This window comes from Corylus avellana, chromosome 2 (genome assembly GCF_965113065.1).
Source record: "Corylus avellana chromosome 2, dhCorAvel1.hap1.2, whole genome shotgun sequence".
Lineage (NCBI taxonomy): Eukaryota > Viridiplantae > Streptophyta > Magnoliopsida > Fagales > Betulaceae > Corylus > Corylus avellana.
The window spans coordinates 7,732,927-7,746,053 of NC_142491.1; the positions used below are offsets into that span (position 1 = coordinate 7,732,927).

Here is a 13,127-nt window from a genome sequence, read left to right on the forward strand (position 1 = left end):
CCGATGCTTAAGTCAGTTCCTTGGAGAAGAGCAATTTGACGAACAAAACTCAATAATTCAGCCTGAGTATTATTCAATATGAGAGAGATCATTTTATGCCTTGGTGCATGGGCCGATTTATAGGCTGAAGAGTAAAGTTAGACTTAGACTATATGTCTCCTTCTTTAACTTAATGTAGGGGTCTTGAGAGTTTGAATTGGATATGGAGTTCTACTTTACTTAGTCTTGGAGTAAGACTGTTATGTTAAATTCTTCAAGAAGTTCTAATTGAAGCTAGATTGAGACTCTTATTCCAATAATGCTTTCCTAGATAAGGGAATAAAGATTAATGGAATCTTCTGTAAATGAATATTCCTGGGAGGTGTTTGTCCTGGGTATGCATGATCGATTGCCCGAGAGGTGTTTGTCACGGGGCTGTGTAATGGGTGACGACTTTCGGTCCTGGAATAAGCCCAATCTCGAGAATCTTGCTATCTGGGCCATGAGCCTGTCATTGGCCTTGAAGCCCATATCCGATGGGTTGGTTGAGTGAAAATATTCCCTACAATTCCCATTAATTCCCGCTAAAAAAAATAATAAAAAAAAAATTAAAGGGCCTTCTTGGAATCTACAAGTACAAGATATTAGAAAAATCTGCATATTTTCAACTCAGCTTGACAGAATTTGCAGTTCAAGCTGCTGCATAAGAGAATCTTGACTTATGAACCTCATAAACCAAGTACTCTTTTGGCATTCAAAGTTTCATAAACCAACCCTTTATGTATACATCTCTTTTGTATCGTATAACTAAAATTTTAGGCAAAACTTAAAATAAATAATAATTTTGAAGGTGTATCTCATAAAAAATATATAATTTTAAAAAATTTAAAATTTTGGGAGCTAGCCATCCATTTCACAAACTATTCTTATATGGTAGTTTGAATTCATTTCTTTTTTTATTAAAAAAAATATATATATATTTGATCACCTGTAAACAGTAATTGCCTCACCAATTCGGCCACGTACTTCTAATTCCCTTTCTGATCCGGTAATAAAATGATAAGAAAGGACAAAAGGAAACATCTGGGATCATCTCTTTTCCTGTGAACTTTTCTTTTGTATTCTGATAGAGAGAAGTCAGTGCATTATTTTTTGACCGGGTTTATTTGAATTTGTGATTTAAAATTAGCAACTTGAAAACTTGATTGTTAAAAACGCAGTTAAATGTTTGACAAAATTACAGTTTAGCCTTTAAAATTATATGTTTTCAAAAAAGTACCATCTTGTCTGCTTTTTATTTTTTTAAAACGCAATCCTCAACGATATTTTTTACAATTTAGTTTAAAATCTCACTTTGAATCCGCTTAAAGTTTCTATGTGTTGGTGCTGTGGTTTAACAATCACCCACACATGGGGTCACGTACATCATTATGCATCAATTTTCTCCCTTTGACTTTGATTTTTTTTTTTTTTTTTGGTGTAGCCCATAAGTGCGGCTAATAATTCAAAACCACCAATGAGAGAGCCTGCCTACCCAACTCCATGACTTCAACTTTGTCTGACCTATAAAGAAAGAAACCACGTGATAAGGATGGATTGTAATTCATTTGGCAAATTGAATTGCACCAAACAGTTGCAAGACTATAGAGAAGATAGTTGCAAGACTCACTTGTCTCGAATGGTCAAAAAACGAGAGATTCATTTGCCCTGTATGGGGAGTTGGATGAGTTGGCTGCAACTCCGTGGCAAATTGCAGCCAAACATAAATAGTCAGAAAAGTAAGACCCATCTACCTTTTTTGTTGAGCTGCCTGAATTGACAACAATTTAGTCAGCAAATTGTAGAGAATCATAAATAGTCAGAAATGTAAGACTCATTTGCCCTCTCTATGGAGTTGGCTGCAATTCGGTCAGCAAATTGCAGCCAATCCTAATTGTAAGGCCTACTTGTTCAGAAGTGTGAGACCCATCAAACTTCTCTGTAGAGTTGTTTGAATTGGCTCAGCAAATTGCAAACAATCTTAATTCATAAAACCCCATGTAATAGGAAAAAAGAAAAGGAAATTGCAGGCTAATTATAAGAAAATCATGATAGTGTAAACTATTGACCTAATTAATCACAACTAGAAACAAAAAGAAGATATCCATGGATATCTTCTACCCAACAGCCTGGCTAAAAGACAACATATTCCAATTGACTAAAACCAAAGCCCTAATAGATTACCTAAGATTTCCAAATAGAGCTATAAGGAAAAACAATTGTAGCCTACTCTCCTCCCTTTGTCATTTATCCAATTAACTAAAGTTTTTTATTTTATTTTCCCTACTATTTCTGACTCTATTCTATCTCCACATGGATGACATCGTCCCTTGGTCTGATGAATTAATCAAACTAAAAATGACAGAATAATGATGTTTGACCAGGGATTAACTGATTCTTCTACCTTCTTTTAACCATCATGTACAGGTTGATGTAATATATCTGATAATAAATTATAGAGGAAATTAATTAATTAACCATGCATATATATATATATATATATATATATATATATATATATAAAATACAAATTTATTACTTAATTCTGAATATGACCTAACTGATATCGCAGACCACACTCGATCCCTTGTTACAACCTAGCCACACACACACACACACATATATATATATATATATATATATATATATATATGTTCTAAAATATTCAATTTAATTATTATTTTAATCATGCTTAAAATATCAGGTTTTGTAGATTAAATCATCCCAAGAGACGGCCTTTAATTTATTTATAGTCTACACCAATTCCGATTGAGAAATGTTTATTTATTTATTATGGCATCCGTCTCGCGTATATCTTTATTGATTTGATAATTAATGGTGGATGAAGCGTGCGAATTCAGTAGAGATGGACGCGCAAAAAATCATTTTTCAATTGGAAAAGAGGAAGGCTATATATATAGTATACTCACATTGTCAATTCTATTCACCCTTAGATCAATCTTAATTATCTTTTAAAAAAAGATCAATCTTAATTAAAAAGGAAAAAAATTTCAAGTGGTGAATTGACAATACCGCATCATCATAATGGGATGGGGTATACTACAATTTCCTTACAAACTCAGGTAACAATATCGTAATGGTGAAAAATTAAGCAACAAAACTTGGCAGATAAATTCAATTGTTTAGTGGTTGACGTGATAAGTACCACATGTATGGACTATACCTTAATTTGTAAGGGAGTTCTAATACCCCTAGCAGCTAGCACTCACACAAATTTAGGTTTTAGAATGTTTATTATATATACTTCCTTTTTCCTCTTCTCCTTTTATATCTGAGTCTTTTTTGTTCTTTTTCCTTTTACACAGACCCTCCTATTAGGCCATTGAATCTAAGCTGTTGCTTTGGGTTTAATCTCATTGGTTAGACCTAATTTAGAGACACAAGATGCAAGCCAGCATGATATATTTTCTATATATATATATATATAGAAAATATTAATAGCTAGCAAATAATGTGTTCATGGTCATAACTATAGCAAACTGGTCAAGTTTTGCCAGCCCTATACTTAACTAGAAACAAGCATACAATATATATATATAATTAATTTATTCTAATTGGTTGTTCTTGGCCAATTTTCATAATTTCTAGTAATAATTAGGTACTTAATGATGTATAATATAATTAAGTGCACGCGTACGAATCTGGATATCATGTAAATACTGATATATGAAGATGGGTTTGCAATTGATCACTTTAATTAATTAATTTATACAATATTTTGAATAATTAGGCAGTTTCCATTTGGCTCCCAAAAGTCTTGTTTGTCAACTTTGTGTTATGTCATTTACATTGCAAACGATAATCAAACTCAATTTGTTGATGATTTCTCCAAAAATGTTTTGGTCTATGTGCTCAAAAGGAAGATTCGTGTAATCCACTTGTAGCAGCAAAATAATGAAACAACCATTACCCCAACTCTGAAAATAGGCACAATCCACCGCTTTGACTCGACCCGAAAGCTTTATTGAAGAAAACCAGAAGCATCTAATTTGTCGGATGACTCGATCGCTTTATAAATGACGTGACATTATCTACACGTACGCCTATATATGTGGACAAACCCAATTGAAGGTGAGTGGCTCTCCACACATTAAGCCATATGAATCTTATATATATATATAAGAAAGAACCCAAGTGGTCGAGTGTTGCCAGCCCTAATCAATTGGACGCCGGCAATATAAACTCGTAAATATATATATATACATCACCAAATATTCTCTGGCTATTGGGTATTCAAAGTCCTTTTTTTTTTCTTTTTTCTTTTTTTTTTTTCTTTTTCTTTAATCTTGTAATTAGTATATATATTTAGGTATATTTAGCTCATAGGCTTTAATTGCTTAATTTGTTCACAAGTACTTTCTAATTAATGATTCTTTTATATATATATACAGATTATTTAGCTAGCTACCACCTAAAGCCTAGCTTATCAACTCCTATAACCCTTTTATATACACAGATTATAGATATACTAAACACATTATTAATTGGGTCAACATATTTTTTCAATATATATATATATATATATATATATATATATATATATATCATCAGTTTTTGTTTTCTAAATTTGCGTAAGATTCTCACCTGAAATGAGAGAGAGAGAGAGAGAGAGTCAGCAAGGCAGCTCAACGGCCCAAAGATGACAGAAAATAAAGAACATGTAAACCCTGGGAGTCCTCGCCGACGTTCTTTATGTAGGGTTTGAATAAATATTTGGGGAACAGTTGAAAATTGATTTTTCCTTCATTAAAGAAATGAATAGTTTGAAAAATATTAAGCCATGCATGTTTTCCGCAAATTAAGATCTCATCCATTTCACATTAGTGGGCCACCTTTTCTAAAGTCAAACACTAAACGGTCGTCTACTTTTATAATTTTGTGAGTTTTGAAATATAGTCCCTACAAACTTGCTTTATTTTTTTTGTGCACCAATATAATATTCACTTCTATTTCTAGCTAGCTTAAATCTCTAATTTGTACATGGAATTTTAGATATTAATTTAGGCATTATTAGATAATTAGTTCTGCTAGTAGAGATAATTAATTATCAATTAATGAGGAACTCCGTGAAAATAATTCTTTTTATCAACCATTTATTTCATAAACGGTTATGGACAAAGTTTTTTTTTTTTTTTTTTTTAATTGCCATGTTATTTTTATTTTTTCAATTTAATCTATTAACTGACATATGTTTTCTTCAACCTAGTTTAGAGAAAAAAAATTTGTACATACATTATTATACCTTTATTGCTTGGTGAAGTATTTCTTAGTAACTCTAATGACATATTTTGAATTTTTTTTTTTTTTTTTTTTTTTTTTGGGACCAAACGAGTTATCGTCATTGATATAAAATCAATTTGGAGCAAAATGTTCCATCATACAATGCCAAAGATACAAGTTGAAAACTTTATGGCCCCAACACTATCTATGACATACCCATTATAAATACGGATTCACAACTAATTCTCTCTCTCTAGCTCCCTCCCCTCTCTGCTAGGGTTTCATCTCTAGTAGCCGTAAGAAGGAGAGAACCTTTGTTCTCCCCCTCCGGCCCTCCTCCCCTCTCCCTCTTCTGCCTCCCCCCTCCCCTCCCCTCCCATCGCCCTCTTTCGCTTAGCGAGTTAGCCTATTTATCTGATACCCCTAATTCTTTGGGTGATTTTTTTCCTTTCCCTTCCTCTTTGCCTCTTCCCCCTCCTTTGGTTCTTAATTTTTGTTTCTTTCTATATTTGCTTTTGTTGTTTTTTCTGCTCGTTTAGGTACACTTTGTGGGTGATGCTCTCTGGGTTTCACTCAAACTTCCCCCTCCATTTGAGTGCGCCGCCAATCTCCCCCGCATGCTTCACTGCTCACTGTCCTCTGCTGGGCCTTTTCTCGTGCCCCCACCGCGATAAGCTTCCAACGCCCCTTCTGTTTTCGGCGAGCGCGCGATCGACTCTTCTTTCTGGTTGCTGTCATCCTCTTGATGTGCTTTTTATGTTGTTTATTTCCTTGTAATTTTGTTTGGCTTTCCTTTTTTGTTATTTTTGTCTTGTTTTGTTTCCTTGTAATCGTTTTTGTTTTTGCTTGTAATAATGCTTGGTCCTCTCTCTCGATCTGCTCGCCTGATGCCCTTCGGGTTTGTTGCTTTGATCCAGACCTTTGGATTGTGGATGTGAACGTTATCTGGCTTTCGAGTTGAGGAGGATGAGCTTTGGCTTGGGGTTCTCTACCTTCAGTGCCGAGGAATAAGAGCTATCTATGCATTGATTTGAGTCTATTTGGCGCAGATCTACTGTTTAATTTGAAAATTAGTCATATGTTAGCGGATTTTGTTTGAGTCTGGAATGTAAAATGTCATCTTTGACGCCTGTAACCTCGTAGTTTTGGTATGGTTACTTCAGAGCTTTTGCTTTGTGTTATTTGAACTTTATGCTTGTTTATCAATGAATGAGACTGAACTGATTCATTTTTTTAAAAAAAAAAGACATACCCATTATAAATAATATTGCAATATATGAAGGTTGGCCTATAAATGAAACCTATTATAAATAATGGATCATTTTAATGCTGGCATAAGTTATAACCATTATATTCAATAGATGGTAAGATTTTAAATTACTCCTACAAATTAATGAGCCCAATTCATGCTATTTAAATTCTAGCACAATATATCTCATTCAATTCCATGGGTGTCAATGAAATGGTTATTTAGCACATCCAATTATCTTTACCCTGCAAAATTATAACTCGATCTGCAACCAGCAAAAATCTGTCACTACGTACCTTAACAATAAATCAACCTTTATATATATATATATATATATATACATAATTCCAGCCAGACTTGGTTGATTTGCAAAGTAAGAACAATAGTGAATAACTAACTCATTCTATGGTCATTTGAATCCCTGGCAATAAAAATGCATAAATTCCAAGTCAAACATGCACAACCCTTCATTAATGTTTTTTATAAGTTTAAATGACGTTAGGAGTACTACAATTTTTACAACAAGTTCTTTACAAACTGACATGATACTTACCGTGTCATTCACTAAACAATTAAATTTGTCTATCAATTTTTTTACCATTAAAATATTGTCAAGTGAGTTTGTAAAGAAATTGTAGTTTTTCTTATGAGCTTGGTTGCTTTTGTTAATTCCACCTTATTGATTGCCATGCAATTTTGAAGGGATGTAAGTCAAATAAACTTTAAATGTTGGGCAAAATGTATGAATACATAATTAAATACTTGGGTCAAATACACAGCTAGGTGTATACAAGTGGCAGCAAGACAGTATAATTAATTAATATGTATATATGAATCTAAAAAGCAAAAAAGGAAAAAAAATAAAAATTCAAAAGTTGGATAATTTCTGTAAGCTTCCTTGTTGCTTCCATGTTTTAATTAACAGCTTGCAAAGGCACTCATTACATTTTGACTTTGACTTTCTACTTCTTTATATAACCTACCAGCATCCTCTGAAAAAAGGAGAGGCCAGGAAAGCAGAGATCCTACGATGGAGATTTTACCAGATTTCCTCTGCCCCATTTCCATGGAGCTCATGAAAGATCCGGTGACCATCTCCACCGGCGTCAGCTACGAACGGAAGAACATCGAGAAATGGTTCTTCACTTACAAAAAGAAGACGTGTCCGGCCACCATGCAAAGCATCAAGAATTTCGACATCACGCCGAATCACACCCTCAAAGCAATAATATTGCAATATTCACGACAACCTTCGATCAACCATGATGACATGTTGTGCCTACTCAACACCGTTAAGACGTCGCCGTTTAAGGTGAGTTCCTTGAAGAAACTCCGGTCGATTATTGAGAAAGGTGATGAGATTGTAAAGGCAGATTTTATTCAATCTAAGGGAGTTGAAGTGCTAGTAGAAATTGTTGTACAAGTTGCTTTTGAGAGCTCTCATGATTTCATTGCGTTTAGAGCTTGTGAGGAGGCCATGGGAGTTTTACAAAATCTCCCATTCTCCGAGGAAGAAAAAACAACCTTTGATTTGTTGTCAAAGCAAGAAGCTATGAAGTCCATGGCAATCATGCTTCAAAGAGGAAGTGCTGAGTCAAGGCTTTACACAATTACAATATTCCAAAAGATGGCAAAAAGTGGGTATGATTGGCATTTTGTTATTCAAGATGTGGATTTCTTCAAGGCATTGCTGGAGATGGTTTCTGATGAGATATGCACCAAGGCAAGCTCATGTGCCTTGGAAGTTCTGATAGAAATTCTGGGGTCGTCGAAGAAAAGCCGGTTACGGGCGATCGAAGCGGGCGCGGTTTGCGTCCTCATCGAGCTTTTGCCGGACTCGAACCGATCGAAATGCGAGAAAGTGCTGGTGCTGATAAAGTTGCTATGTGAGTGTGCAGAAGGGAGGCAGGCCTTGGTGGAGCATGGGATGGGAATTCCAGCAATATCCAAGAGAATGCTGCATGTCTCCACCACAGCAACAAAGATGGTGGTGAAGATTTTGTGGGTGATTTCTAGCTTTCACCCAACAGAAAGGGTGTTGGAGGAAATGCTGGTTTATGGATCTGTGAAGAAGCTTTTGGTGTTGTTGCATATAGATGGAAGGAGTTCATCAACAAAGGATAAAGTGATAAAGATGATCAAGTTGCATGGGAATTCATGGAAGAGATACCCTTGTTTTCCTTGTGAATTGAAGGAATATATGGCCTTTGTGAGTAATTGATCTTGCTAAATTAAGGAAATTGAAAGATGGGAGAAATTTGACCATTAAAAGATGCAAAATATTAGAAAATTTTATAATATTCTCCAGAAAGTTTGAGTGATCAGTAAAATGTATACAGCTTGTGTTTTTTATTTTTATGTTGTTCTTAATTATTATATTATCTTTTGCAATGATCATCATTATCAATCGTGCTTGCACTTTTCTATTGGGTAATTAATCGTATGTGGGAGTGTTTCTTGTGAGAGGTACCTTACATTCAGATTTATTTGTATACTCTTATTTTCTTGAATAATATGAATATTATGCGTATCCCTTGTGCCATTCATGATTGTAATTATGATATAAAATATATATGAGGGTGGTTAGCATCATTGTCATGGCGACCTAGTAGAAATAGAAAAGCAAAAGGACTTTTTTTTTTTTTTTGGATGAATAAGATTAATTGATTGAAATAGATGAAGAAAATCAAGAAAACAAAGGCAAGGACTGAACAAATCAAGCAACCCCAAAAATAGGGTTGTGAAAGCAGAGGCGTTTTTGACAGCCGACTTGCTGTTGACCGTCGCAGGTAGGCTTTTGATGACAGGCAGAGGCGAGGGTATTGTCCTGTTTTAGTTTCTCATAAAATTCGGAGGTAGGAGTGGAGGTTGGTTTCCATTTCCGACTAAATTCTAACTCCGAAACCTAGTCTTTATTTTTTGATATAAAGAGGAGAGAGAAAGAGAGTTGTAGAAGAGTAGAGAAAGAAAGAGAGTTGTAGAAGAGTAGGGAATGGTGGAATGGAAAATAGGTTTAGTAGGAGGGAGAGAGAGGAAAATAGAGGAGCCTCTATACTAGAGCGGGCAATCAAATAGTAAAAGGGTTTTGGATTTCAACGCTTAACTAAAGGGTGATGACAACACATATACTAAGGGTGATTATCGGTCATACCAGTCTGGTTTTGGCCATTTTCAGTTACCGACTGATAACTATCAGTTAATCGGTTTCCTAGCCGATTACTGACTGATAAGAATTTATACTGAAAATTATCGGTTAAACTGGTTTTTGTGGGCTTTTAAATTCACATTTTTTTTGCTAACAAAATGAAGCATCTCTGCTAACAAATTTATATTAAATTCACCTTTTTTGCTAACAAATGAAGCATGGACATTCATCAGGCCAAAGATCTAAATGAGGGTGTTCAAAAATTTCACGACTTTTTGAAGAATGAAAAAAAAAAAAAAAAAAAAAAAAACCAGAAAACAAGAAGATCTATGAATCAAACGCTCCCCAACATCTTTGCAAATACAAATGGTCAGAGACAGAGATCAGACACCTAGAAGTCTAAGCTCAGAAAAATGGGCTTTGAATGCAGAATTTGTTTGGGGGGGGGGGGGGGTGGAGTCTGGAGTTAGGGTTAGGGGAAAAGACTAAAAAGAGGTATATATATTGAAACTAAAACAACGTCGTTTTGGTTTCAATAAAAATCCTACTATCGGTTTTTTAACAGTTATAACGGTTTTTGATAACAAACCTTTAACCAACCGATAAGCTAATCGGTATAAAATTTTTAACCGATAACTATCAGTTATGGTTAATATCAGTTTGGTCAAATTCGGTAGACGGTCGCTAATCGGTTAATCTGCCCACCTTAACCAATACAATACAACCAACCATATAGCAAGAGACTAATGTTTTGATAAATCCCAAAACTCAGTCAGCCACCAACAAGAGAGGTAATGCTAACACCCAAACAATGATTAACTCTAGTCTTCACCTAAAAGAGAGTCAGAATTGATTAATTTGATATAAAGTAGAAATGAATTTTGATTTTTTTGTGGAAAAAAGTATATATAAAAAAAAAAGTTGCTTGTTAATGTGATGAAATGGGATCGACTTTTTAAGGAGAAATAAGAAGAAATATCTGCTGAAATATTTCTAGATCTTAGCGTACAAGAGCATATTCTTCATTGAGAGTGTTTACTAGTGACACATTTTATGGCTACTAAGATATATAATTAGGAGTGCTATTGCATAATGTTATGCTTTCTCACAACTAACAAACAATTTGAATATAAGATATCTCATGTAACACTCCAATCTCATATATATTTGAAAGATGAGGGTAGCTTACATAGAATATGTGGTTTATAAAGATAGTTGTGAATAACTTGTTATTAGATAAAACTGAGTTTTATAAGAGATTCTACGGAAGTTCCAAATTAAATGGTCATTTTTTCTAGATCGTTACATCCTATTTCTTTATCCACTTGGCTTAGCTAGGCAACTAGTCTACACATGCTAGTTGTGTAGTACAAAAGGCTTTAGAACCTATTGTCTAGTAGTTGGGTAAATTTCTAATAAAGTTTGATCAATTTTATTAATTAAATTGATCACCTTTTTTTTTTTTTTTTTTTTTTTAATTATCAATTTAACCTTTTAGGATAATTCGAACATTAATTTTACCGTTTGTCATTCATTTCAGTTAAACAACCGGTTGAATTTTTTGCCAACACATTTTTTTTTGTTAAACATATCACATATTTAAAGTTAACAAGTTTTTCTATTTCTTATCCAGTTAGTTTATCAAACAATTTAATCATATAGTTTATGATGAGCACCAGAGTTTTGGCTATATATATATATATATATATATATATTCTTGATTAAGTCGGTGATTTTTTCTAAACCCCTTTGCAGGATAAGAAGTTCCAGAATCTGACTAAAAAACACATGACAAGATCAGGATTGTCAGCTTTGATTGATTCGAAATTTGAATGATCTATGCATATCTCAGTCATCAATATTTTAAACACTTTTACATCTATTTCATTCTAATTAATTAAATATATACGAGAAAAACGTGTTGGTTTCTTGTGGAGTACTGCCAATTTTGCTGCTCCAAATATGCCCATATCTATGAACCTTTGATAGCTATAGATTTTTTTTTTTTTTTTTTTTGGGTTACAGACTGTTATACAGGTGTCAGACAACTGAGACGACATAATAGTGAAAATTGGTTTTTAATTTTTCTTTTTTTACGAGCCCCTTGTCTATTCATGTCAAAGGCTGATTTTCACTGTCACGTCACTGACACGTAGTTTCAATTGTATGACAGTCTTATATATAGCTGCATATTAAATAGAATTATTATTATTATTTTTTTAAGATCTATTGGAAATTCACTAAATAAATGGTCCAACCCATTGAATTCTAGGTTATTGACCAAGAAATTGGTAGTCTGAAATGGGCAAAAATTAATTACAAACTAGTCTGTCTGAAACTAGGGTTTGTAAGGACAATTTAAAGACCGAAATGCTTAAAACAAGACTTATTGCAGCAATAAATAAACTTAGAGAATCACAACAAAGAAAGGAGCAATATAATATTGGTAGTGGTTGGATAACTCTAGCTATGTGGTTAAAACTAGAAGAATATTCCTTTGAAAAAAGGAAATTGGGAGAGTTTAATGAAAATGAAAACTATGAAAGAGGCTAATGAATGTAGCAGGAAAAGTGGACTTGCAGGTTGTCAAGCTAATTCTAGATCCTCTATCATCTCCGCTAATTCTAGCTAGTCTTCCCCATAAAATTAAAGTTGGAAAATATATTCAACTTTGACATTAAGAATCTACTCTTAGACGTCTATATATATATAATTAGTCTAATGACCGGATATATCACCAAACTTCCCAGAGTTTTGCCTTAATATGTGTATGTCGGACAGTAAATTAAAGTTGTCGAATATTGAAATCATTGAATATTTTGAAAAATTTGCCGACTATTAATTAAAGACAAAAATAAACAAATAAATAAATAAAATATACGATTCTAGCGCATATTCTTCAATGCGAACATTTTCAATATTTGTAGTTAGCTTTTATATATATATATATATATATATATATATATATATATATATATATATATATGTTGAATGTAAAACAAGTGACTTGTGGACAATCTTCAAAGAATATGGTGCAATATTGGAGGTTGGTAGTTGGCCAGTCAAGTTTTATAAAGAATACAAGCAGGATCATTTCATGCATGCTAAATGAAAAAGATTTATTTTATAGTTTACACATCTAATAGTGAATATTAAGAATAGAATATACCCTAAAAAATGGAGAAAATCATATTTCCGCTAACCTTTAAATCTTCAATTAAACTTCGTTGAGATAATTTATATTTCTACGTACACGATAAACAAAGTCATAAAGGGTTCGCGATAAAAATTAAGGAGGTGTATGTTTAATCACTTTTTAAAAGTCAAAAAATGAATTGCCAAAACTTCAAATTATAGGACCAAGTTTACATTTATTTCAATTAATAAAGCCATAAAGGTTTTCAGGGAGCGACCTAAACTTGATGGTCCTAGATTCAATAAATACTACCTACGTAGGACCAAGATTTCAAAGTT

General features: G+C 33.4%; 1 protein-coding gene across 1 annotated transcript; it reads left to right on the forward strand.

The window, feature by feature from the left end:
• The first annotated feature begins 7,535 nt into the window (after positions 1 to 7,535).
• On the forward strand, positions 7,536 to 8,754 carry LOC132167848 (E3 ubiquitin-protein ligase PUB23-like). The gene has a single exon (XM_059578883.2). It carries the CDS (start codon positions 7,539 to 7,541, stop codon positions 8,727 to 8,729), a length of 1,191 nt encoding a protein of 396 aa, XP_059434866.1. The 5' UTR covers positions 7,536 to 7,538; the 3' UTR covers positions 8,730 to 8,754.
• Positions 8,755 to 13,127: the final 4,373 nt, after the last annotated feature.